At 39.7% G+C, this 26,958-nt stretch overlaps 1 protein-coding gene across 1 annotated transcript; it reads right to left on the bottom strand.

Annotated features, from left to right (window-relative positions):
- Positions 1-717: 717 nt before the first annotated feature.
- Positions 718-24,392, bottom strand: LOC131280519 (testis-expressed basic protein 1-like). Its single transcript, XM_058307683.2, has 11 exons — positions 24,184-24,392; positions 22,408-22,494; positions 21,590-21,622; positions 20,758-20,790; positions 19,369-19,401; positions 19,252-19,281; positions 19,140-19,160; positions 15,927-15,947; positions 15,362-15,382; positions 9,952-9,972; positions 718-803 (listed from the first exon to the last, which is right to left on the bottom strand). Exons 1-11 carry the CDS (start codon positions 24,194-24,196, stop codon positions 718-720), a joined length of 399 nt encoding a protein of 132 aa, XP_058163666.1. The 5' UTR covers positions 24,197-24,392.
- Between the last annotated feature and the right edge of the window lie 2,566 nt (positions 24,393-26,958).

Consider the following 26,958-nt stretch of genomic DNA (forward strand, 5'->3'; position numbering starts at 1 on the left):
CTATATGCTCTTTTCTTGTTTCTTAAACTCCTTACTCCCTTGCCTACCCTTTGGTGCATCCTTAAATTCTTGTATGCCACATAAACCAAGAACCTAGAAGCCCAGAACCTGGAGCATTCCACTAACATATTTGGTAAGCAAGCCAGGAAACGAAGAGGCAAGTAATGCTCCCTGACATCCACTGAAGACTGTTGAGCTTTTAATTAAAGCTCATCTGTGTCCTCTTTCGTTTTATTAGCAAGACCCCCAAGACTCTCATCCTGAGTCATGCCCAGAGGTTTGTTCCTCACATGGTCCCCAGGAAGCCCTGCGATTCCTGTTAATCCACTACCTCGGGGTCCCTGAGGTTGCTTGCTCGCAACCTGCAGATCAGTCTCTGCTTTTACTGTCCCTCTTAATGTCCAGTTTAACTGCAAGCTTGGTCCCTGGCAGTGGTCTCTCTCACGGTCAACCTCTCTAAGGCCTCTGAAAGAGTAGGCCAAAAGAAAGGTTTCCAGCCAGCCCCTTTTCTAGGAAGAATCATGCGGCCTGGTAGCGTTGGTCTGGAATTCAGATCTGGACATCTCCCAAGACCTACTTTGCCACGGGGATGCCCAGTGGCCCAGCGCTGAGTCCCCAGGATGCTGAGAACCAGAGCAGCAGCTCCAAAGGTCTCTCAAGGCCTGAGCAGCTTGGACACTTTGGTTTGGAAGCTAGCTCCAAACGTCCCCCAAGACTTCAGCTAGGGTACTCCAGTTTGGAGGGCAAAAGTTCAGTCAGGCCAGGATCCCGGATGCTGGATTGACTTTTTTCCTCATTTCTCCCTAGAACAAAGGGTGCAGCTCTAGCATTCCAGCAGACTCCCCATTGGGGGTATCTTCTCAGGAATTGTGACAACCTTTCCACTGACGGTCTAGAAAGGAAGAGGCTCGTCTTTTCCTGCCACGCCATGTGGCTGCAGTGTGGCCAAGAGTGGGCTCTGTACGGCACCCTGAATTCCAGTTAAACCTGTGTAAGAGGAAAGAAGGGGACGGGCAGAGCTGGGGGCCAGAGACCACGTGGTCATGTCTCCCTGAAGGGATGAGGAGATGCATTACCACACCAGTCAGTTATAAGGTCAGGAAATTACTCAGTGGCAGAACTAGAAACCAGCTGGTCGGCCCTGGCTGTCCATACAAAGCTGCAGAAACTTTCCCTGGGCCCCGAACTTCCATGAACTCCCTCTTAGAAACAGCCTCCTTAGGTTTCAACATTCCAGACTGCACCACCAAAGTGGACCAGGAGGAAGAGGGGCAGGCACAGGGTCCAAAAGCACGCTCACCTTTCAGCTGCTGCCTCTAAGGCACCAGCACCTCGGGGTGGCCCGGATCCAGGCTCCATGTCCACACGTGACCCATCAGCCAGGGAGGCTCCAGTGACCGTGAAGTGGCAGGTGAGATTCTCAATTGCTTTATTAACGTGGGAGCTGATTCCTCAGTCCCAGCCTGCACTCTGAACCTCTCTAGTCTTGGTTGTACTTAATAAAGGGGAATAAATGGGAAATCAAGATCTAGGCCATTTACTAAGCCTCTCCCCTGTAGAATAAAAAACCTCCTCATAAGCCATCAATCAAGATTAAAAAGTTCTGGAAAATGGCTTTGTCAGGTCTTTCCCTATGCTAAGTGTGTAAAATTCTCCTTTCTGTTCTCATCTGTGCTTTAATTTTGTCAGTTTGCTTGTGCCTAGGAACTCAGATTTGGGATTCACCTGTTACAAATTGGATAATGGTGAAAGGTAACCTAAAAATGAGTCTTTAAATATCAATACTATCTTGCAATTGAATTTGATATATAAAAGAAATCACAAGTGGAATTAGTTCAACTGCTGGAAAAGCAGAAAAACTTAGCAACATTAATGTTACTGATAAAATTGTTTTAATTGCTTAGTTAATAAACAAAAGTACCCAGTTTGGGAAGCGGACTTGGCCCAGTGGTTAGGGCGTCCGTCTACCATATGGGAAGTCCGCGGTTCAAACCCCGGGCCTCCTTGACCCGTGTGGAGCTGGCCCATGCGCAGTGCTGATGCGCGCAAGGAGTGCCCTGCCACACAGGGGTGTCCCCCGCGTAGGGGAGCCCCACACGCAAGGAGTGCGCCCCGTAAGGAGAGCCGCCCAGCACCAAAGAAAGTGCAGCCTGCCCAGGAGTGGTGCCGCACACACGGAGGGCTGACACAACAAGATGACACAACAAGGAGAAACACAGATTCCTGTGCCGCTGACAACAACAGAAGCGGACAAAGAAAAACGCTCAGCAAATGGACACAGAGAACAGACAACTGGGGCGGGGGAAGGGGAGAGAAATAAATAATAATAAACCTTAAAAAAAAAAGTAATAAAAAAAGTGCCCAATTTGTCTTAAAGTTAAAACTTATAGAAACTAATGAAGAGTTAAGACAAAATCAATATATAGCTGCCTTTATATTATAAAACAGCAAAAGCTGAAATTACTGTAACTGGGTGTTTTAGCCTAGAACTAATGTGATCATTATCTTAGACTAATTTACCTTTGTTTATGGTTACTTCAGGTCTAGCCTCCCCCTTGCCTGTGCTCGCTATAGCAATGGTAATTATAAACTGAACTTACCTCTGCACATGGCTATTTTGTGACTAGCTTACTGTTCGCCCTTAGACTTCAGCTATTGCATGGCAATTCTGAACTGAGGTTGCCTTTGCTTGTGATTACGTCAGGGCTGGCCTCACCGTTGTAATGGTAACCCCTCTCTTCCTCCTGTGTGAATCCATGGAGAATTCTGCCCCTACTGTTTGGGGGAAGGCAAACTTGAGACTCCCCCGTTTCCTGACCTTCCACGGGTGTTAATAACCCTGCTTTCTCTCGTGACTCCAGGTGTGGACTCCAGTTTACCTACTCTGGGAAGGGGACAGAGGATCCCACAAACTTTGAGGAAATTGCTTCCTCATGGAATCCTTTGCCGTCTGGGCTGATGGTTCTTCCAGTCTAGCGGCCACTGGAGTCCTGTTATCTTCAAGGACTGGAGAGAAGAGGACCCCCCACCTCCACACACACGCAAGTGTCAAGAATTCTGAAAGCAGCAGGTCAGGAGAAGAAACCAGTTTTCCCTGAGATTTCATTTACTTCAGTGAGCATATACTGGAATTAGTGTTGCTCATGGAAGGTCTGTCAAAATGGGAAATAAGGAGAGCTCTGAAGTAAAGGAATATGTTGTAAATTATATTTTAAAACATTGGGAACAATTTCATTATAAGCCAATAACTAAAAAGAAATTCTTGTGCAAAACTGCATGGTCTCAGAGCAAATAGAAATAGCCTTCAAAGATATCTTTTGAATGTTATTTTACAGTTAAACTTATTTTGTAAAAGAATGAAAATTATAAGTGACATTAGTGAGTTGTGAGTTTGTGTCTATTTGTGTCTGCCTATTTGCTCAGTGTATATTTTCATGCATCAGGATGGTAATATCAAATTAACAAATGAAAAGCCTTAGAAGAGCTCTATTCAAAACGTTCTTACCTTCTAGGCCAAGGAATTAAGAATAGTAGTTTGTCCTCTAATTCCTCAATTTAAACCTTTTAACAGCCTTAAAATAAGGGTGGTTAATAATCCTATTACCAAATTTCAGTAAGTAAAGGAAAAATTCCTTGAAAGCTGTAGAAAGATCTTTTCTAAATTATAATTAAAGCAACTCAAACAACTATGCTATTAACGTATTCCAGAACCTGACAGTCAGTATGCTTTTAAGGTTATCCACAGTTTTGGAATTTTATTAAGGAAAAAAGAGGTTTTAGCCTCCTGTGGAAGAAGAGAAAAAGACTTTTTTTTGGTATAAACTATAACAGCTTCAATTTTATTTAGTTTGGGTGAAATCTCTCTAGGTTTATAGGATAACAATTACAAAAATTAGCATTATATGTATTAAATCTCTAAGATGAAAATTTTAAGTTCATGTTTAATGAAATTAAAGAGGGAAATATAGATCCGTCTGAAATGACTAGTCACAGAACAGAATGAGCATTGTAAGACAAGATTTTTAAAAGGATAAAGGTAAATTTCATTGGTTGGTAACTGTAATTTAATCTTTAAAGTTAAAGGTAAAGTGTCTGTGTGGTTATGGTTGGTTATAGGGAGTTTGCAAAAGCATTTTCTAAACTTAAATATTTAAATGGGTAATCCAAAAAGTCATTATTAAATAGAAACCTGAACTGATATTTATAGCAAAATGTAACTTCATATGAACAGGGAAACCTGTCAGAGGCCACCTCGATCTGCATGTTAAAGTGGTGGTAAGGGAAGATAAGCTTGATTCCATGGGGAATTTTAGGTTTTCAAAAAATAATGGAGAAAGTAGTTTTTCTATACTGCTAAAGTAAAATACCTCTTAACATAATCATGCTAAAGGTATAAAAGTAAAAAGCAGAGTACTAAAATAGTTAAATTCATTTGATATGTTATAAACTGCATTGGAAGTGTTTAGAAAGTGTATAAAAATTAAGAGAGCTAGACCTCAGCATTGTCAAACTCTCTTGAGCATTCAAACCAGGCCCAAATACCCTGCATCTCCATTTCAGTTATTGGCTAGGTCAGTCACTATGACCCCTAAAACAATAAAGATATCTACCACATCTGGACATGCTCCTGAAGTGGATGGGGAGTACACTGTAGTTTCAGACTCCCCTGGCAGCCAGTGATGACTCAATATGGTCAGATTTTCAATGGACATTGCCTCCAGACTGGCTCTGTTTTGTAGTGCTGACGGGCACTCTGTACTGGGCGGTGAAACACTGGAGCTTCCCTCCAAGGACCAGCAGTGCTGCAGCATGCTAGCCATATGGAGGTGTACCAAGTGGAGCAATAATTACCAGAGCAATGTGAGGAGAACTTAAACCAACACAAGTGGCATTATGGCCTGCTCCCGTGGAGAGACAACATGTGTGGTATTGCAATCCTGGAACTTAGATCTATTAACTGCAGCTCAAAGAGCCTGTGCATTGATTTGTATTAAGTACTGTACCTATATACTTGATGGCTATTATAATATCTCTTGTGTTTTAGATCATATATAGAAGGATATTGAGTATACTAAAAGTCCTGCTAAACTTAATTTTCTAAGGAGCTAGTGAATGTGCCTGTAAGATAAAGGAATGGCTCTTAAGTACTGCCTTTATTTTGCTTGCCATGTGCCTGTCTTGTTGCCTGCTTGTCTTTGCCTCTCTTCATACCTCTCCTAGCTGTCCTAGGCATAACCACTACTGTGTGAACCGGGTGGGTAATTTATACCCAAATCCAGCAGGTCTACCACAATCTCTCCCTAGAGCTGACCAACAGCATGAAAGAACTCAAGGAAGAATGCTGTTTACCATCAACTTTGGGAGGAAGCAGCCTCTGAAGGCACCTGTTCTTCCTCACTCTCATGGTCCAGCGTGTCATAGCTGGCCCCCTTTCGGGCCCACTTACCACCACCTTCTTTATCCTTTTAGTGGGACCCCATGTATCTTTAAAATTCTAACTAAGTTTATTTCTTCCAGAATCAATGCCATCCAGAACAAGGTATTAGCACTGTGGTGATTTCATCCCATTCCAACCATGGTGCTAGACCTGTCTTCCTTCAACCTCAGTGGAATAGCCAGAGGGTTCTACACTCCGTCAGGCAGGGCCTACTTCCCCTAACCATCAGGAAGCAGCTGCAGAAGAATGGTCATCACCTTTCTGTTCCCTCTTAAGAATTAGGGTGTGAACTCTCTGAGGGGGGAGCCAAGGCAGGTTAGTATGGGGAATGAAGGGGGAGATGGCTGGGACCCAGCAGAGAGCATGACCTGCAGAAAGCATGACCTGCGGAGAGCATGACCTGCAGAGAGCATGCCTACGAGACCTACCTGGAAGCCTCTGAGGGGAGGGTTGCTACTAAAGAACAAAGCTGGAAAGACCCCATGAGACCCTGGCCATGAGGTCCCATTTGGAACTCTCTCCTGGGTCAAAGGAAAGCCCCAGATACCTCTAAACAACAGGCCTCCCCACTGACCCCCTGAGAGCTAACAAGTGGGGCAACCAATCAGAACAGCCAGCAGCCGGGGGCTCTCCCCAACATTAGGAAAGGGGAGGAGGAAAGGCCTTAAAAGACCTAAAACTGGGGCCACCACAAGCGCATCTCACCCTGCAGCATGCCTGCAATCCACCTCTCGGATTAGGTACTCTTTTCTTTTTCTTAGTAAACTCTTTACTCCCTTGTCTACCCTTTTGTGTGTCCTTAAATCTTTTATGCAACATAAACCAGGAACCTAGAGGCCCAGAGCATTCTGCTAACACGTAGGGTACAATAATTGTATATTTCCCAAGCTTCTCCACATTCCCACCACCCTGCAAATACCAATCTTATTTCAAATTGCCAAAAGCCTCTTTACTGAAACGTCTATTTATTAAATGAATTAATTTTCCCTTGTACTTTTCATGGTCTGCATATGTATGAAATTATGACTTGGGTTTTTAGAACTTATTTGGTCTCTCAGGTTCCTCTTCTAAGGTTTTTCACTGAAATTCTCCCTCCCCTTTTCTTTCCTCTCCATTTCTTTCCTTCTCTACTTGTCCAACTCCTTTTTTCTTTCTGTACTCTGTGTCTTCCTCTTTGTTGAACATTTTTTTAGAACTGGAGCACAATTAAAAATTTTTTTTAATTTACTAGGAAACCTTCGTATGTGTTGGAAACTGTATTTCTTCCTCTTACATATAATCAAACAAAGATTTCCTTGCTTGCATGTTTATGACTCTGTTTTTATTTGTTTTGGCAGGGGAATGGAAGCTTTTCACAAATAAAATCTACTCTAGAACTTGGGAAGAGATGTTAATTTTTGTGGTATAAACTTTCGGTTATTAAGCACTGAATAGTCAACTTCTTAAGAAGGTATAGTAACATACTGTCAAATAAAGATACTTTTAAAAGGGCAACTCCTATATGTTTAAGATTTTTAAGATTTAAGAATATTAACCTCTATTAGGTATGGCAAATAGATTTGCATTTATATACAGTTAATGACTGCCTGGAGATGAGAGTCCTAGGTTGCATCTGGCCTCAGAAGGAAAGAGGACTACGATTAACCACTGTTGTCTGCAATGGCAAGGGTTTGAGCAGAGGTGAAATGCATGGCCATGTATGTCCCATTATGACCTAAAGTAATATAGAAAAATGAACAGAGAGAAAGAAAAGTTTTGAACCAAGAGTTTTGTGGCCTTGCTCGACATCCAGCACCATGGGCTTTCTGTGCTTTGGCCACCTCAGCTTTGGCAAATTCTTCTTCTGTCCCAATTGTGTCACTCATACCTAAGAATAGTCATGGGATCTTGTCATTTCTAATAACTGCATTACCTGCATTTGAAGAATCCCATGCTCTGATCATCCCTTCTGGTTTTCCAGCTTATTTCCTCTAGTAACCCTTTCCCCAGCACTCTATCGACATCCTAAGAAAGTCTGGTCCATTAATCCATCTTCTAACCTTGTGAATTCCTGCCTCCCATGTTATATCCCCCCTTATCTGCTTAGATGTCCTGGTCCACATCAGAACGACTTCCCTGCTAAAGCTTTTCCCTAATGCCTTCACCTCCTTTGCCTCTCTTTCCTTGGCAAAACGGCAAACCAGTGCTCCTGTGTATCTCTCCTGACCAGACTCCCTACCCTGGTCAAACTCAACCACCTGTTTTCTCTAGCAAAGCTGTTGGAGAAAAATTCAGTGGGCACCCACCACTGCTAGAAGATCCTCCACATTCTTGTAGTGAATTAACTTTTATATACCTTCTGAGACTCCGTCCTACTTTTTCTTTACTCAAGTTTTCAACATCCTCTCCCCTGCAACTTTCTGCTGGCATCCTTGGCTCATGCTTATTGAGAAACTGGGTACAAAAGATGCAAACCACCTCATCTTACCACATCTACTACACCAAAATTTTCCTTTCCTCTTATTTCAATAAGAAGTGTCCCTGCACTCATCTAAGGCTACCCCAGTGCCTTGTGCTCTGGATTATATCTTCCTCTAATAGTGGTCAGTTTTTTTCTGTCTCCTGGATTATAACCACTGATAACAAATATGCCTTAATAAGATCCATTTTAAAAATTATTTTTAAAAATCTCACATACTCCCCTGGATACTGCCCTATGTCTTTGCTCTTACTGCAGCAAACCTCCTGAAAATGTTCAGTTCCCTTTCCTCTATGCCATAAAAACCTTTCCTTTGCTTCTTGCTAGGTGTGATTACCTCTCAAACTTTTTGGTTTAGTTTTTTATGTGGTAAAATACACATAACATAAAGGTGTACAATTCAGTGGCATTAAGTACACAAAGTTTAAATGGAGGGTTATCCTAGTTTACAGATTTAAAAAATTCTCCTAGCCATAGCAGTTGCAGTCCACTGATCTATTTACTCTTTAGAGGGTTTCCATGGCAAACCTATCCCATAGCCTAGAAATTTTGCAGGAAAATTTGAATATCTGAGTTTATAATCTTGTGCATTTCAACTTGAAGATATTTTTCTTTGTTCCTGAAATAAATTCTCCTTTCCAGAATTTAACTAGATAAAAACAAAACAAAACTAAATAAATTCTGCATTGATCGGGAAAAAAATAATAAAATATTGAGCCTGATAGTTTTCCAATGGCACCCTTTAAGAGTCATGTATTATAAAATAGCAATGTTCATGGGTTGGTGTCATGGCAATGTCTTGAACTAGCAAAATAATTTCAGTATTTAGATTGAATCACATTTTAAGATTTTCAAACTATATTTTAAAAATCAAAGTAATGTAGAACAAATATATTCTCAATTTCCTAATTTTCTTGAAATAAACCTCTTATTTTAAAAAATTCTTTGGACTGGAGATTAAATACTGAGGGTGGTGGAACAAGCACAGGACTTGGAGTCAAATAACCGATGTTTAGAACTTCAGTTTACCTCGTACCAGTTACAGGCTGTTCAGCAAGTTAAGTAATTCCTGTGAACTTCAGTTTTCTCACCTGTAATACCTGCATATATGGACTCAATATTCATGACTTCCTTTAGTTACGACCTTCCCGTGTTCCCAAATCTCATTCACCACCTATTCACGACCCTCTTTCTCTTCCATGCTATTCCTAAGTTATTTTAAAAGCTACTTTTTTTTTTTTTTTTGCTGAAACTGTTATAACTAACTAAAACCATTTTAATCTTTATTTTTTTGTTAATTGGTGAGCTTTTAGTTTTCCAAAGTTCCCATCAATTTTAGATAAAATGCTCAGTGATGGGGAAGGAAGGGACGAGAGGCTCAGTAGGGCTGGGGAATGTTCCCTGGCTCTGTGACACACCAAAGAGAATTAGAATTGGGAATAGAAAAGGAGCTTACCTTTTGGTTCTGCTAAAAATGAACAAAGGAAAAAGGTTCATGTGGTTATTTGGCTTAAAAATACACATTCCCCCCCACCACCAGGGGAGTATCAGAACAGGGACCCCCTGAAACACCAAACCCTGGGAGCTGGTTGTCTCTCTTTGAGGTAAGGGATTAGGCATCTGCTCCACTGGTGTGGGCCAGACCTGGACGCCCGGATGGGCAGCGCATTCAAAGCTTTGTCATTCTTAGGAGACAGCTCACACCATTTGTCTCTCATACTGTATTACCTCCATTCTTGTCTCACTTTCTTACCAACTCCTTGTTCCCTTTTTATTTACACTCCTTTCCTCCTAATCATCCCAGCGCTACAGTTTTGAAAACTGGGCCTATCCCTTGCTGATATGTCATTATACTATGCCACTAGGAAATTTCATTTGCTTTCTGTACTTTTGATTAGTGAGGTTTCTGGGTTAGGTGGAACAAAGAAGTCAGAGAAAGGTTAACTACACATGTCTGCCCTGCCTCAATGGACGAAGCCCAGGCAGTGTAAGAAAATGTCCTCTTGATTAAATGGGGTAAATGTCAACCGGATTTAAAAAAAGAAAAAGAACTTACCAATACTTGTTTGAGACAGTGCTAAAAGAAAACAAAACAAAACAAAAGTGAGATCTGTGTGTCCCAGAGAGAGCTTAAATTCCATAGATTACCGGGAAGAGATTGTGGGAAAGGACAGCAGTGGGACCCTTGGGTTGCATCTAGTCCTCTGTTAATGGCTGCAATGCAATGTTGCAGGCAGGTGCATATCCATCTATGAATTGCTTTTTGGTAATCAGCTTCTGACGTTTGTATAATATTTCCTCAGTAATGCTCTTGGGGCTTACAAGATCTATGCAACCTAATTTTTAATTTCTTTTGGTAAGAGAATGAAAGTCATTTTGGAGACTGCTGGTTTCTGAGTTTACAGGAATTTTTCTGGCTCCATTTCTTTATTCTTTCATTTTTAATTCTTCTGACTTTGTTCCTTGTCTTGTTTCCTTCTCTGCCTCTCTTCCTCCTCCTCCTCCTCCCTCTTTGATTTTCTTTCTCTTTTTTCTTGAAAGATAGTTTGTTACAGCAAACTCTTACTACATAACCGCTTCAAGAGGGAATAACAGAAGAACACAACCAGAAAGTACCTGAATCTTGGGAGATGCCGAGTCAAGGCAAGGAAAGGGGCTGCTGTCAAGATGGAGGGCTAAGCACACCCAGATATTCCTCCTCTGGTCATGTTGAAAAGTTGGGCACAATTTTTAAAAAAGTTTAAGAATGTGGAGGTGAGGTTGAAAACTGGAAAGAGAAGTCTCCAAGAGTTGTATAACCTCGATAGTGAAGAAGCCCCACCACCTCGTGAGTATCTGATTGGGGGCTGGGTTTTCAACACCTGAGCAGGAGCAGAAATCCAGGTCGAGGGCTGAGCATTTTAAGACCCTGTTCTAGTCTGAAGCTGAGGTCACAAAAGTACTGGGTTGTCTGTGAAATGGGCACTATCACCTCTGCCTCTGCCTGCTAGTCTGGGTGTGCCAGGAAGTGACCCATTGGACTGGCAGTGTAAGAACCCTCAGTGGAGGCCCAGTTCAGGCATGGAGGCACATTTGAACCCTCCATGTAAGGAAAAAACTATAGTAAAAACTAACCTAAGAAAACTTAGGGGTAATAGGAGTAATGCATAATACAGGGCTTAGGAGGGACTCACATAAATGACTGATGAGATGGGCTTGCAGACTAAGGTATAAAATCATTTGAGTCAACCTGTTACCCTGACTGATGGCACTCACATCACATAGGACAAGTCCTGCAAGAAGAGCAAGTCAAAAAGGATTCTCAAACAAGTGTGTTTCAAATGTTCAAAGATACAAATGAAGGGAAGAATCCATGAAGCCATAGGAACTAATGAATCAAGAACAGGTGTAATTGATACAGAGGAAAATAGAAATACCAGATGTAAAAATACTGTCATTTAATGACAAAAATCACTTAATGAGTAAACGAAGAGACTAGATTCAACTGAAGACAGATGAGTGAATTGGAAAATGAATCTATGAGAAATAATTCAGAACCCAGGACAGAGAAATAAGGAGATGGTATGCCTTGCTATTCACCAAACTACATTCCTTGTATTCCTTGGCACACATGTGATAGGCAAAATAGTCCCCCTGCCCCCGTCACCCAAATGTTCACATCCCAATCCTTGGAACTTGTGACTATGTTATATTACATAGAAAAAAGGAAATAAGGTTGCTAATCACCTGATGTGATTAAGGGACTTTATCCTGGATTACCTGGGTAGGTCCAATATAATCACAAGGGTCTTTAAAAGGAGAAGAGGGAGGTAGAGGAGAGAGAAAAAGATGTGACAATAGAAGAAAGTCAGAGTAATGTGATGTGAGAAGAATTTCACCTCCGCTAGCTTTGAAGATGGAGAAAGGTGGCCATGAGCCAAAAAATCTGGGACTCTAGAAACTGGGAAAAGCAAGGAAACAAATTCCTCCCTAGAACCTCTAAAAGGAATGCAGCCCTCCTGACAACTTCATTTTAGCCAAGTGAGACACCCATGTCAGACTTCTAACCTACTGAGTTGTAGGAACAATGCCATTACATTTTGGTGATTTGTTACAGTAGCAATAGAAAACTAATACAACTTGGTTAGACTATTTTCCCAGAATCCTTTACATTGAAAAATGACATTAAAAATACAAAAGATAAGACATTAAATTAAAGCACACTGTTACAAATTTATTTGTTAAAATCACTATAGAAATCATAAGATATTTAAACTGAAAGTCAAGGAAAACACTATAAATTTGAATCTTGTGAGAAGGAGTTTCAGTGGCACTTAGAATGCATTTTACAGCCTTAAATACTTATATTAGAAAATAAGAAATTCTGAAAGTTAAGAGTTTAATAGGCTAAAGAAAGAATATAAAGAAAGTGAAATGCGAAAGAGAATCCACAAAACCAAAATTGATTTTTTAATAGATTAGTAAATAATAATAATTATCTCTGGCATGAATGGTCAAAGAAAGAAGGCAAAAGCCAATGATATTAGGAATGAAAATAGAACTTATCCATAGATAAAGAAAATAATTTTTTAAACCATAAAATAATTTTATGCCAATCAATACAGAGAACACATTTGTTAAAATTCATTCAGTAATTATTCATAAGATTTTTGTCAACTAAAAATAAAAAGGAATTTTGTTTACCCAAAAAAGGGAGCTGACAAGTGGAAGCAAGCTTCACTCTCAACAATGAAGACAGAGGCGTTTGTGTTAAAGTCAGAGACCAGGAAGGATGCCTGCAACTATTGCTGGAATTAACATTATTCTGGATATTTGGGGCAGAACAATAGATAAAAAGAAATATAGCTAATAGTGCAATTATAAAAAATGTTCTTTCATCAGTTATAACAAATGTACCATTCTAATAGGTATTAATAATAGGGTGGTATATGGGAACTCTGTATTTAATACATGAGTTATCTGAAAGCCTACAACTTCTTAAATAAAAAATACAATAAAAAAAGAACTAAAATAAGAATGGGAAAAAACCTTCCTAATTGTCAGATTTTGAGATGATGAATTTCTACCTTTAGAACCCAAGAAAACCTTCAAGTTATTAGAACTTCCAAAACACTTCTAACCAGGTGTCTAGATAAAAAACCAACTCTCAACAACACAGTGCACAATTTCTCTACCAGCAACAAGTATTTATAAAGTCCAATGGAAAAAAGATAACATTCACAGCAGGAACAAAAAGAAATATGTGCATAGGAATTATAACTTTTAGAAGAAACTAAAGGATATAATTTTATCCAGATTAAAATGTTGCTGTTTTTTAAAGCACAAACTCTAAAAGAAAACAAAAGATTGACAAACCTTATTACTACAAATCACGTGTGTGTGTGCATGTGGTGGGGGACTTCTGGCTTCCCCTTGCAGCTTACAGCAAAATGCAAGAGGAAAGAGATAAACTGAGAACTAAACTGTTGGGCACAAAGAAACCAGAGACTGACTCTGAAAATTCCAAGCTTTTGGAAATCAAGCCCTCAGATGATAGTGCCCCATTTGAGGAATTAACTGAACTTGGAACTTGTAAACTAGGACTGGAAATGCAGTTATCCAGGAAAGACTTGTGGAAAGCCTTCCTGTCTCATGGTTTGGACCCCTGCTTCCTGGAGCACGTTCCCCACAGATTAGGGAAGGCCAGGGCACCACCTCCCTGTCCTGAGTAGGTCGGGCCTGTGTAGTAGAGATTAGGGAGAATGTTGCCTCCACTCACTGTATTATGGGGGCTGAGACTCCACGCCAGAGGTTGGGTAAAGCATGGCCATCACCCAAACACTCTTGGAGGGTGACATCTGGAGCTGGGTCATCACCCAGATGCTCGATGAGGGCGGAACCAAGAACACAGCCGTTGGGCAAGCCTGTGGAGAGGCCCCATGAGGTCCAGGGAGAAGAAACCATCTTCTTACGAATGACTCTCAGACTTTGAAATCTAATGGAGTAGCCCTGCAGGTTTTGGGAACTACTGAGGATCTGTGACTCATGCTTCCCTCCCAAGTTCTCCTTGTGGTAATGCAAATGTTTACCCTGTGTCCATGCCTCATTTGTATATTGGAAGCAGATAACTTGTTTTGTAAGTTTCACAGTTTTACAGCCAAATGGGACATTGCCCCAAGAAAAACTGTATTCCTATAAGTGATTATGATGTGATTTTGTACTTAGCATTGCTACTGAGATGATTGAAGGTTTTTTTTTTAATACTTTAATACGTTTTTGGAATTCAGAGGGTAGAGTGTGACATTTTGAGACTATTTTATGAATCCCTGAAAGAGAAAAGATTGTTTGTAAACGAATCTATACTCCTGGGTGTGCTACCTTTGGATTATATTGGATTCAGTTGAGGGACCCTAGATTAAATCACCTGCTACGATTAGGGTTTTCATTTGCCCACATCAGTAAAGTGTGACTCAGGTGGAGTCTCTGCCTCCTTGGTGGGCCAATGTAAATGGACACTCATTCCAAGAAGACAAATAATAGCAGAGGAGAGAAATTTGCCATTTTAATCCTGCCATGTGACAGAAAGGAGAAGGCTCAAACAGCTGAAACCCCAGGGGAGAGATGAGTTATTTGCCTGGTAGTTCGCAGCTGACCTTGGGAAGAGAGTCGAGACTGATACAGGATGCTCTGAGAGGCAAGCCCTGCGCCAGCCTTCAGCTGAGCACAGGAAGAAGCTGGGCCACGGAGCCTCAAGAGGAAGGGGAAGCCCAGGAAGGAGAGAGCAGGCGGAGACCAGCCGCCATCTTGCTCCCACACGTGGCAACTGACTTTGGTGAGAAAGCAGCCTTGAGTTGGAGTCTTTAGGGTCTTGTAACTGTAAGCTTTTACCCCGAATAAATACCTGTTATAAAAGCCAACAGATTTCTGGTACTTTGCATTGGCACCCCTTTGGCAGACTAATACCCCTGGTTTTCTATATATCTCAAAATTATGTGTCTTTGGGGGAAAAAGCAAGTTGTAATGATACATTCAGAGTAAGGCATTTTTGTAAGTTTTAAAAAATAACATACAAAATTAACTAAATATTGTTCAGTGATATGTAAAAATTAGATAGATGTATGAAAATAGACAAAAGAGTTATAATGAATTTTTGTCTTTGGGAAGAGGGAAGTGGAATGGGTCTACAGATGGGGACAAAGGAGATTGCAACAGTTTCTGTAATTTGAGAAACATGACAAAATATTACCAATTGCCAAATCTGGCACATGATTTGCAATTGTTAATATTTTTGTACTTTACTTTTAAAACTCTTTAAAAGATAGAAGGGGAGTGGGTATAGCTCAGTGGTCAAGTGCCTGCTTTTCATGTACAAGGTCCTGGGTTCAATACCAGGTACTTCCTAAAAGAATAAATAAAAGAGAGAAAAAGTAAATACAGAAATGACAAGACTTGCAAACCAGATGACAACAGAACTGAAAGACACCTACCTATGGAGCTGACTGATGGTGCTAAAACACGTACACAAAGACAAACATGAGGTGAATCATCAGAATTTGGATCCCCAAGTTTTGCATATCAGCACCCATCATTGTGATCCCTTCTCAAGAGTGGGGCCCAGGTCTGGGGAGTCCTAATGACCTGGTGGTAGATACAGGAGGCCATTCCCACGAGCTATGCCTTTCCTTTCCATGTCTACACAGAGCTGAAATCTTGCAGTAGACAGATGCTATTCCTATAGAACTTTGTGGCCTCCATTTTCCCTGGTTCTCACCCTCCCCACTCCCTTTCTTCCCTTCTCTCTTTTTTCTCTTCTCCCCTTTTGCCTCTATCACTTCCCTTTCACACATTCATCCTTTCCTTGATCTGTTCCTTTCCTCCCAGTAGTTTGGAAACTGGTTTTTTGCTAACAGACCATTCTAAACCAGGAGATTTTATCTATTGTTTCATCTTCATATGAACTGATAGGATTTCCTTTTCTTCAAAGCATTTACAGTCTAGGGAAATGTTACTAATGGGAAGCAAGTTTTTGTTGAAAAGCAAGAGAATACTTACTGTAATATCCTCTGGATCTCTCTAAAAACACACAAACCAAAAAAAAAAAAAAGAAAAAATCAGTTTGGTTTTCCTACTTCTGGGGTTTCACTATTATTACAGAGTTACCTGATTATAATCAACACTTTCAAATATCCAAAATTATAAGAATCTGGAGGCAAAATCTCATCTGGCATAATTTATGAGTTATATGACATGAAAAAGGCAAAAGTTAACTAAGGTAATATATGTATACTAAGAAGAAATAATAAACTATGCATGGAAATATTGAAACAGAAGAATATATTAGTTATAAAATAAAGTTGAGGCCAATGGTATTTTCTTAGCTGATTGAGAATTCAAGTTCAATGAAGATACGGCAAATTATAATGTATAAATATGGATATGTTTATAGTGATTAGATGTGTATTCTATGCCCTAAAACTTGTTTCTTTGTGTTCTTTGTGATGGAAACAGGCTTTCTAAAAGATCTGAAGATGGACAAAACAAATTAGACAAAAACAAGTCATGTTATCATTACTATTTTCATTAAAAAAAAAAAAGTAGCAATACTGATTTTCTCTAGTTGACCTAAATTATGTTGCATGGAAATATCATTTGATGTATCATTTGATATAAATAGTTAAGGATCTACCCAGAAATGTAAAAACAACATGAATTTTTTTTCCTCACCTCCTTTTCTGAAAAATGAGTATTTCCCTACTTGGTTGCAACTTAATTGGAATTAAGTCTAAAACACATAAAACTTTCTCTATTTTATACTAGTATTTCTGGTTTCCATGATTCTATGGGAAATTTTAAAATGGAAAATACTAAGAGATGATGGACATTTTCATGTGTTGTACTTTGTACCCGTATTTGTTATAAAAATTAGTAATATTAAAAATAAACTCAGGGAGTGGATGTGGCTCAAGCAGTTGAACACCTGCTTCCCACATGGGAGTTCCAGGGTTCTGTTTCCCATGCCTCCTAAAAACAAAAAAACAAAAAATAAGCAAACAAACGAAAAAACAAAAAAATCACACCTCAAGGGAGCCAATGTGGCTTAGTGGTTGAGCACCAGCTTCCACATATCGAGGTACTGGGTTCAATCCCTGAACCCAGTACCTCTAAAAAAATAATAACATTCATGAGTTCAGTTTTTGCATTAATTACAGTGGCAATGTCAATATATGATATGTGATATACTTAAACTAATCTTTAAGTACCTAAACTTCATGTACCTAAACTAACAAAACAACTTCACCTAATATATTCCTCCCAAAGATCTCCGTAGTACCAAGCTGACCAGAAAATTTATGTTTCTATATTCAGGAGGGATGGAAAGAAAGGCCAGTAGAGTTTGAGGACTTAGAAACTTAGAATGACTGAGGTTTATAGGGATGATTTGGCTTTGCAAATTTTAAATTACTATTTATTCAGGCAACAATAAAATAGTTACAAATTCAATTTTCCTCTAAGAATGCAAGGGGAGACTACATTCTTAATAATTCTTAACTTATTAATTTGTACAACCAGGAAATTAATAATTAAGATATTATTAAATTGTGTAAGAGTAACTCTATGAAATTTGGTGTCAGACAAGTCTAAGTCCATATCTATCTAGATGGAGCCATGACAAGCCCCTTGACCGTGGGCAAGTCACTGATATTTTTCATGCACAAGTTTCTCTTGTCTAAATTAAGGATAAAAATGCATAGTAAATCCATTGATTTCTTTGAGAATTGCTTATTAAGGATCACTCTGCCTGTGGTAAGAATAGACTAGAAGAGGGCAAGAGTAGAAGCAGGGAGAGCAGTTAGGAAACAGTTGCAGTAGTTCAGGCCAGAGATGGTGCTTGGGCTAAGGTTATCATCGTTGGGGTATTAGTCAGCAAAAGGCATGCTGATGCAAAAAACCAGAAATCAGTTGTTTTTTTATAAAGGGTATTTATTTGGGGTAGAAGCTTACAGTTACCAGGCCATAGAGCGTAAGTTACTTCTGTAACCAAATTCCATTGCCACATGTTGGAGCAAGATGTCTCCTGATGTCTGCTGAGATTCAGGCTTCCTGGGTTCCTCTCTTCCTGGGGCTCATTTCTTTCCAGGCTCAGCTCCTCTGTTTTCTCCATGAGGTCAGCTGTAGACTATGAGGCTCTCTAGGCTTTGCCTCTCTCCACAAGGCCAGCTGTAGGCTATCAGGCAACCAGCTCTGTCTCTCTCTCTGGGCTTGATTCTCTGCATGCTCAGCTGCTCTGCTCTTCTGTGTGCTTACTTCCCGGGCTTCAGCTCAAAACTCCCAATCTGTCTTTTGCCATGTCTTTTACCTTTGAGTTTCCACCCACCAAGGAGTGGGGACTCAATGCCCTACTGATGTGGCCCAATCAAAGCCCTAATCATAATTTAATTCAGTAAAGGTAAAACTTCAGACAAATTTACAAACATAATCCAATATCTATTTTTGGAATTCATACACAATATCTAACTGCTATAGTGGGGGAGGTGACCAAGGGTTTGATGTGGAATAGAATTTGAAAATACCAGTGATAGGACTTGGATGAGGAGAGTGAGAGAAAGGAGTTAAAGATAACTCTAAGGCCGATGACCCGAGCAATTGATTCAGTGAATTCAGGTGCCAGTATCTGTGTATAGGAGGGCTTGGTTTTTGGACACATTGAGAGTGCGATGCCTCTCATCTATCAGTGGGACTGGTGCTTTATGGTTGTCTAGTTTGTTCACTGAACAAAAGGCATGGAGCCTGAAATCTATGTCTCTGGCTGCTGAAAAATGCCCATCACCATGACTAGCACATGGTAGGTTCTGAGTGACGTGAATTCTCTTCTCTTTATGTTGTATATAGTTTTATTTAACTTTTCTGTCTGTGTACCCTAAAATATCTCACATTAAGATAGCTTCTTGCACTGATTAAACTGTTCTGATAATTGTTACTCAAGAGTCTGTTTCCCAAAGAACAGGAGACCTGAGTAACAGCAGTAGACATTAGCAGCACTTCTGCACGACCTTGGCCTTCATTCCACAGGTCATATCCTAATGTAATGAATTTTCTGAGATTTATTTTTTCATTTCTTCACATTTATATTAAGCAAGGCACACTGAGTGGGAATCATTTCTGATTTGTAATTCCCTTGAGTACGCAGATTAATGTTGTTAGCTGATTAGAAGGTGGATAGGTAGGAGAGGAAGTGGGTAACAGTGAGGAAGACGATGCCCTTACCTCGATCATCAAATGAAGTGTCTAGAAGGTTGAAGAAAATAAGAGTCTTAATTTCTTCACAAGCAGATTTTTGCATTTAATTTTTTAACAATCAAATATCTAATTTAATTACCACTTTCTGTGGAATATGAACGTCGGAATCCTAAAAAAGAAGTTGAAAACATAATGAGATTCTACCTTCTGCATCTTATGTCTATATTATTTTCTTTTTAGATGAAATTCTGTTTACCTCTTCCTCTTCCGGGGGCTTGAGAGGAATAATCTTTTGGGAAAGGAAAAAAAAAAACAGTTTGAGAAGTAAGTTTCGTCATCAGCTTAAGCTCATCTGCTAAGAGATTTTGTTACTTTCCTTGATGTTCCCGCGTGCTTTGTGTTCCATTTCAGAAAAGAACAAAGAAGGGGAGTGCCCTGCCCCTTTGCTTCTCGCTCTTCTTGTCTGGGGCAGATAAATCTATAGAATTAAGAGGAGAAGGGGAGCAAGAGTCCAAGTGGGAGCGGGGAGGAGCATGGATGGCAGGCAGAAGGACCAGTCCTCCTCTTTTCTCTCCACGATTCCTGGGATGTGAATCTACATGCTCAGTGAGTGTGTGTGTGTATGTGTGATTGTTTCCATATCCACAACCTCATAACCCCATTGTCCTAGTTTCTGGACAACTTCAGTGGCTTCTAGCAGGAATGAGAGGCAATATTAGGGACTTCTGATAAATTCTGGAGATAGGGCCAGTCAGAGGGAGCAGGGAACACCCATAGCTGTGAGTGGATGTTGAGAGAATAGTGAGTGATGGAGGGTGGGGGTAAAGCATAACTACAGCACATCAAAATATATGGTGTGTGCACGTGTCCCTACAAAAATCCATACAGTGCCATAGAGCCTCCTCATCTCCACCAGATTTCTGGAAGAATTTTATTTCAAATAAGCTTTATCATTGTTCTTGTAAGCATGCTCATTCATGTCAGACCACATGTCCTGATTTGGGTTACAAGGTATAATTATTAATTATCAATTGAAATTTGGTATAAAATGAGCCTTTTTGGGTCTTCAACCAAGTGGGGGATAGTATGGTGTAAAAATATGAGTACTTGGAGTCAGAAATACCTGGGTTTGATGTCCAATTCTTTCAACTAGCTAGGTGAATTTAGGTAAATCTATTACCTTTTTTTTTTTGAGTATCAAGTTCATCTTCTAAAATGGGAATACTAATATAAGTTGTGGTCACTTATATTTTACTTTATAGCTTACAAAGTTAGGGTAGTTCCACATACACTATTCCACTTAATCTGCATAACAGCCAGTGAATTATGTATTTTAGCCTGATTTTACACAACCAGGAATTGTTTTAGAGACGTTCCTGAACCTTTCCAAGATTTCAAAGTAAACAGAAGCTGGAAGTGAATTCTTTATTGGTGTTAGAAAGGACACGTTTGCCTTTGCTGAGGAAAAATGCACAGTTCTCTCATGTGTATACAGATAAGCATAGAGAGATTGGTAGGCAGTGGATACTATGACAGCAAAAGAAGGGCTGACCTAAAAAATCACACTTAAAAGGAGATAAGTGCATCTTGTTCTTTAAAGAGCACGTTCCTCCACTCATTCTCTAGTTGTTGCTAATCTTTTTACCTCTAAAATCCTCATACTCCAGAAGACCAGCACCTGGAGAAAAAAGGGGGAGAGAGTTCCGTGATTTTGAATATTAGTGGGGCCGTATTTAAGACTTTGAGAGTGAATGCTGATTCCCAATGGTGAATAATGAAGTGAATTAATTGCATGAGGAGCAGGAGCAGATGATGACAAATGAACTTACCAGTCTCCGGTTTCAGAACAGAAGCCAGGCTAAGAGGTATAAGAAGGGGCCTCAAAGATGTTTTTCCTTCTTGGTACTCCATCACCTAGCTCCTGTTTTTCCTCTTTACCATTCTGGGGTTTCTTAGCCACTGTGGCATCTCTCTAGATCCTGCCATGCAAAGCCTGCTTCTCCTTTTTAGAACTTGAACTTGGGAGCTCTCCTCCTAAATCATAATCAACTTAGCTGCGTTCACTCTCATAATTTCTGGCTACACTAGTCTCTTGTATTCAGCCTGGACTCGGCCCAGCCACCTTACTGAGGCTGTCTTCACTAGCGGACGTGGACCTCCTGCTCCGCGCCTGTGGAGTCTACTTCCATGGCTTGGTATCTCTGCCGCTGTCCTTGGACCACAGAAGGCATCTGAAGGGAGTCTCACAACTATGCAGATCCACCTACTAATAATTCATTCTACCCAACCCCAGTTTGGCACTCAGTGCTGCTCAGACATCTCTGGCGCATTTTTCCCAGTAACTTAGAAGTTCAATTTGTGCAAAGGAGCACTATGTAAGTGCTGGAAATACAAAGATAAACAAGACAGACTTGGCCCGACCACAAGGAAATTACATGCATGGTTGCCACCTTTTTCTCATGAGTATAAGTACTTACTTTGTTCTGAATTGTATCTTGAGATGTCAAGTTCTGTGGAAGAATTAAGTGACAATGTGATTAGATACTTGTGAGAGGTGTTTTTCCCTCCTCCCCAAGTCTTCTCACTCTAAACCGTTTCTTTGCTCCCAAGGTGGCCCTTTTGATATAATAAATGACTTTTTCCCACGTCTTTTCAGCACATCCAGCCAGCCCCATCTTATCTACCTTTTTTACAGTGCTAGTTCTCTGAGGGATGAGAAAGTGGGAAGGGAAAGAGGAGTGGATGCAGCTGACTGGGAAGGAGTGGGAGCAATTCTGGAAAAATCCTGGAAAGAGGAACCTTATGACGTAGAAGTAGATCATTGCCTTTATGAGCCCTGTCTCTTTTCATTGACAAGCACTGCTCTGTTTTTTTCTTAATAGTGCCCCATATTAAGGCACTAAAATTCTCTAATCTTTGCATGTAAAACTGGCTTTTTGTGGCTAATAGCAAAGTTTCTTCTTTCTTTCTTCCACTTTTTTTTTTAACCAGGGTAATTTTTCTTGGAACTCAGATAATTTTCTCTTGAAGTATTATTACTACTGTTAAATGCAATCTCCTCTATGTTATTTAGGTTGACAATATTGGCAGTGTGAACTTTGGGAGTTTAAAAGTGCAGGGGAGTGGCTAATAGGTGAGAGATCCTTTGACTTACATGGTGAAATGAGACTTTTGACAAAATGAGAATATCGACAAAGTCTCTAGCTAGCTCATAACGAGAGATGAACTCAGACTCTTGACATCCCTCCCTCTGTGCATTTCCACGGTCTCTCCATTTTGACTCCTCGTTACTCACCATTTTGCTTGCGTCGTGACCATCTCACTAGCAAAATAGTCAGGATAGCAATTCCCAGTAGCACCAGGATGACAGCCAAAGTTATTTCTGAAACAAAAACGCATTTGTATGCCTGCTCATTTAGACCAGGTCATTATCAGAGATAATTTCCAGTCACCTCTCACTCTCTATCAGATAGACCTTTTTTTTTGGTGGTTGTTTCCTTTTTCACCCTCCGCGACAACTTTATTCCTTTATCTTTCTCATCTTACTGTCCCCATGTTCCTTCTCTTACACATTTATTTGCTCTTGTATTGGTCCTTTTGGTCAGATACTAAGAAACCCAGATGCTGTGTACCCTTGTTTTAAATGGGAAATTTGTCAGATTTCCTCCAGCTGAACTCTTTTTTCCTCAGGCAGGAGAAGGTTAAAGGGAGGAAATGGTCTGCAAAGCAATCCACCAGGGTGTGAGAAAAAAATATTAGACCTTGTTTCTTTGTATTTTTTACTGTCATCCCTTTAAAAATTTCTATTTTTCTGTTTTAAAACACATATACAAGAAGCTATATATGTTTTAAAATATATATTAGAACATGTTTTAAAACATATATATTAGTTTTAAAATACGTTTTAAGACACACATATATACACACTTTTTAAAAACGTATATTAGAACATACATAGTTTTCAAACATATATATTAGTTTTAAAATATGTTTTAAAGCATATGTATATACATACACCCACATACATATAGGGAATACATGCTTGAAAATTTTATATGGGTGAGCAATGAAATAACTTGGGAGGTCCTTACTGAAGGTCATCATATTAATGAAATCCACAGCAAAACACAGAAATTTATTATCACTGGGTTAGACTTTTCAGTCATCACCCACCCAGTTCCTCCTCAGGTGATTATTTATGAGGTTAACAGAAAAGGCACCTGCTGGGGCTGCCTCAACTGTGCTTGTTGCTGTGTCGTAGAAGAGAAAAATCTCAATTAGATATCGCACTATGGTCACTAAGACCAGAGCTATAAACTATAAAAGCTGCTTGTGGCAACAAAAAGTGCTGAAGAAAACTGAACTCTGCAGAGCTAAGAAAATCAATTATATCAAATGGCAATAGGTGAATCCACCTCAGTAACACACATCCCAGTTGGGGCAGTTAGACACATGTGTATTGAGCCTTTTAGGTGTTAAGCCACACAAAAAAGTTCTCCCATCACCAGATCAATCTACAGAAATTTGCTCCTAATGCACCAATAAAATGAATAGGAAATAGTCTGGCCTCTGGCATGAGAGTCAAAATTTTGTGACTGGGTGTGAAGTCACCTTTAGAGGTGACAAGGATAACCAGGGCCTGAAGACTTTGGCTAGTGCTCCTCTTGGAGTGGCATCCAAGTGTGCTGGTAGCTAGAAGATGATCCACTCCATTCATGAGGAAAATAGGAGGAGCCATTATTCCCCAGAGCTGAGTCAGATCACAAAGCGAACAATACTACAGGAAGAGAGATAAGAGACTAAGGAGTTTTCCCAGTTTTATGGAGGATGGTTGTTTTTTTTAATCTGTTCAAATTTTAGAAAGCAAAGGAGAAATCAGTACTCTTAATCTAGCTGTGTTGACTATGGGTTATTTTTGCCAGGCTCTGAAAGGAATCAGTGAGAGTGAAAGAAAAGATACTGAAGGTGAAAAGAAAGTAGGCAGAGAAGGTAAAGCAGTTGTGTTAAAGTCCTGAAGAGAAGACTCCAGAGTCAATAGCGTCAAGGAAGGCTTAGAGAGAGCAGTCCATACCCAAGATGGCCATTTTCCAATAATTGTCTTCTGTGGGTTCGGTGGCATCTGGATATCTTTCTCAGAGGGAGATCAAGATAAAAGGATCAACCCAAGTCACTGTTTCTGTGCAGTGTGGATTTGGGTGTGAAGGAGGCCCTCGTAGTTTAGGGGACAGACGGTCGCTAAGGAATTGCGTAGCTCAGGCTGATCAGACCTAAACAGACTATGGGAGAGTGGCCTGAGAAATGAAGATTCCGGAATCTGTGTCCTAACAAAGAATTAGAACCTCAGAGAGGCAAGAGGAAAGGAGGAGGAGGGCCAAGAGGCTCGGCACATTTACGAGCACTTTGGAGGACCTTAAATTTAGAGAGGGTGATAGAGGGACATTCACTATATCTGGGCTCTGCAATAATTTCTTATTTTCTAATGACTTTGAGGCCAGAAATGATGTCTTATTTTTCTTTGTAAGTCTTGAAGCAGAGAATCTTCTCCATAATAGATATTTAATGTTAGATGATTGAAAGTGAGAAAATTCCTAAATTTAAAAAGTGAGATCTTAAAACAAATGAAGGATGAACCAAAGAAGCTGAGTTGGTGGGACTTAGGAAAGGAAATCAGGAAGTCTGTGGTGCTAGAAGAGTCAGCCAGAGAATAGGATTTCATAAACCACCATGGTGAACAAGGAGAAAGAATAATAAAGCCCCCTTTACCGAGTATCTTTGAACTACACAGCTCTGTACTAGCTATTTCATAAGCACAACTCATTTAACCTCCAATAACCTTTACCATACATTCCTTCAAGTTGAGAGATACACCTGACATGACTCAACCAACAAACGGAGTTTCTGACTCCAAAACCCACACTCTTCACAAAGCCACAGTTTTTCAGTCTTGGGGCCCATTCTCCATCGAATTATTTTCCAGGCTAAGTATTGAGCCACTGGGGGAGGAGGCTGGTGCCCTTGTTTTTAAGATTCTCTATCCATCAAGTCTGGGGAAGTTCTGGGTTATATCTTTCCTCCCTCCATACAATCTTAATGGTTGAAATCTTTATTTAGCCTATTTTTATGGTACAGATGGGAGGGGAAGGTCATTTAATTTTACATGTGTAAATTTAAATCACTAGTATTTCAATAATCATTCCATATTTTAATTCTGTTAAGACTAATCTATTGGTATACACACAATCCTAAATTATATTGCAAAGTTATTAGAACCATTGAAAGTCCAACAATCAATTAAAATAATCAGTTATGTGATTTTGATTATGCTAACAGCATTCTATAATAGAATTATCAGGATTTTATTGCATAATTTTTTGGTAAAGTAAGTGTCTTTTTTAAAAATAGAGATGTTGTAAGTTTACATAAAAATCATGCAGAAAGTACAGGGTTCCCATATTCCACCTCTCTCAAACACAGTTTTCCCTATTATTAACACTTTATATTACTGTTAATAGTTACACTAGTATAATTAGTTACAATTGATGAAACAATATAATTATATATAGTATTATGTACTCTTAACTATAGCCCATGGTTTGCAGTAGCGTTGACTTGTGTTGTATAGTTCTCTGTTTTTCTTAAAACTTTTATTCTGGTAACATATTTACAGCCTGAAATGTCCCCCTTTTAACTTCATTCAAATGTACACTGCATTGGCGTTAATTACATTGACAATGTTGTGCTACTATCACCACTATCAATTACCAAAACTTTTCCAACATTCCTGGTTGCATAACATTTTAGAAAATAGATTAATACCTCAGTCTGGTTTCTGAACTGCAGCTCTCTTACTGTAGACTACATGCAAACTGGGTATGGCCAATTTTGATTTAATATTGTTGTATGTTGTAGAGTAAAGGTTAGGGTTCACTTATTTTTCCTTTGGGTATCTTTCAGTGCTATGTGTTGGAAAGACTATCCTTTCCCCAATGAATTATCTTGATACATTTGTTGAGAATCAGTTGAAAATATATACATAGACATATGTGTGCCTGAATATTATTCTACATATATATTCTTACACCAATACTACAGTGCCTTGATTACTATAGCTTTATAGTAAACCTTGAAATTTGGCTGTGTAAATTCTCCAATTTTGCTTTTTAACAAAATTGTTTTGGCTATTCTAGGTCCTTTGCATTTTCATATGAGTTCTAGAATCAGCTTGTCAGTTTCTATAAAAAACCTGCAAAGAGGGAAGTGGCTGTGGCTCAATCAGTTGGGCTCCCGTCTACCATATGGGAGTCCCTGGGTTCACATTCCAGGGCCTCCTTGTGAAGGCAAGCTGGCCTGTGCGCAAGGAGAGCTGACGGCTTGCACCCGCAGAGAGCTGGCACAGCAAGATGATGCAACAAAGGGAGACAAGCAGACACAGAAGAACATGCAGCAAATGGACACAGAGAGCAGACAGCAAGCAAGCTGCAAGAGGGGGTGGGGGTGGGGATAAATAAAAAAAGACAAAAAAAAGAAAGACATTATTTTAAAAAAACCTGCAAAGATTATGATCAGGCTAGTGCTGGCTGTATATATTAGTTGAGGAAGAATAGGCTTTTCAACAATATTGCTTTCCAATTTGTCAACATGGTATACCTCTCATTTTATTTATCTTCTTTAATTTCACTCAGCAATGTTGTATAGTTTTTCATTTTACAGGTCTTTCACATATTTTGTTAAACTTATCCCTAGGTATTTCATGTTTTGAATGGTATTATAAATGGAATTTTTAAAAGTGTATATGCTTTTCCATTATTTGTTGATGGTATATCTCACCTGTCCAAGGAGACATCTA

This window comes from Dasypus novemcinctus, chromosome 11 (genome assembly GCF_030445035.2).
Source record: "Dasypus novemcinctus isolate mDasNov1 chromosome 11, mDasNov1.1.hap2, whole genome shotgun sequence".
Lineage (NCBI taxonomy): Eukaryota > Metazoa > Chordata > Mammalia > Cingulata > Dasypodidae > Dasypus > Dasypus novemcinctus.

Bases quoted from the DNA above. Each gene is read 5' to 3' on its own strand.
- LOC131280519 (XM_058307683.2), bottom strand. The intron at 21,623-22,407 runs GTGAGTAACGAG...ATTCTTCCACAG, and splicing joins GTCACGACGCAAGCAAAATG to AACTTGACATCTCAAGATAC. The intron at 20,791-21,589 runs GTAAGTACTTAT...TTTTTTCTCCAG, and splicing joins AAGATACAATTCAGAACAAA to GTGCTGGTCTTCTGGAGTAT.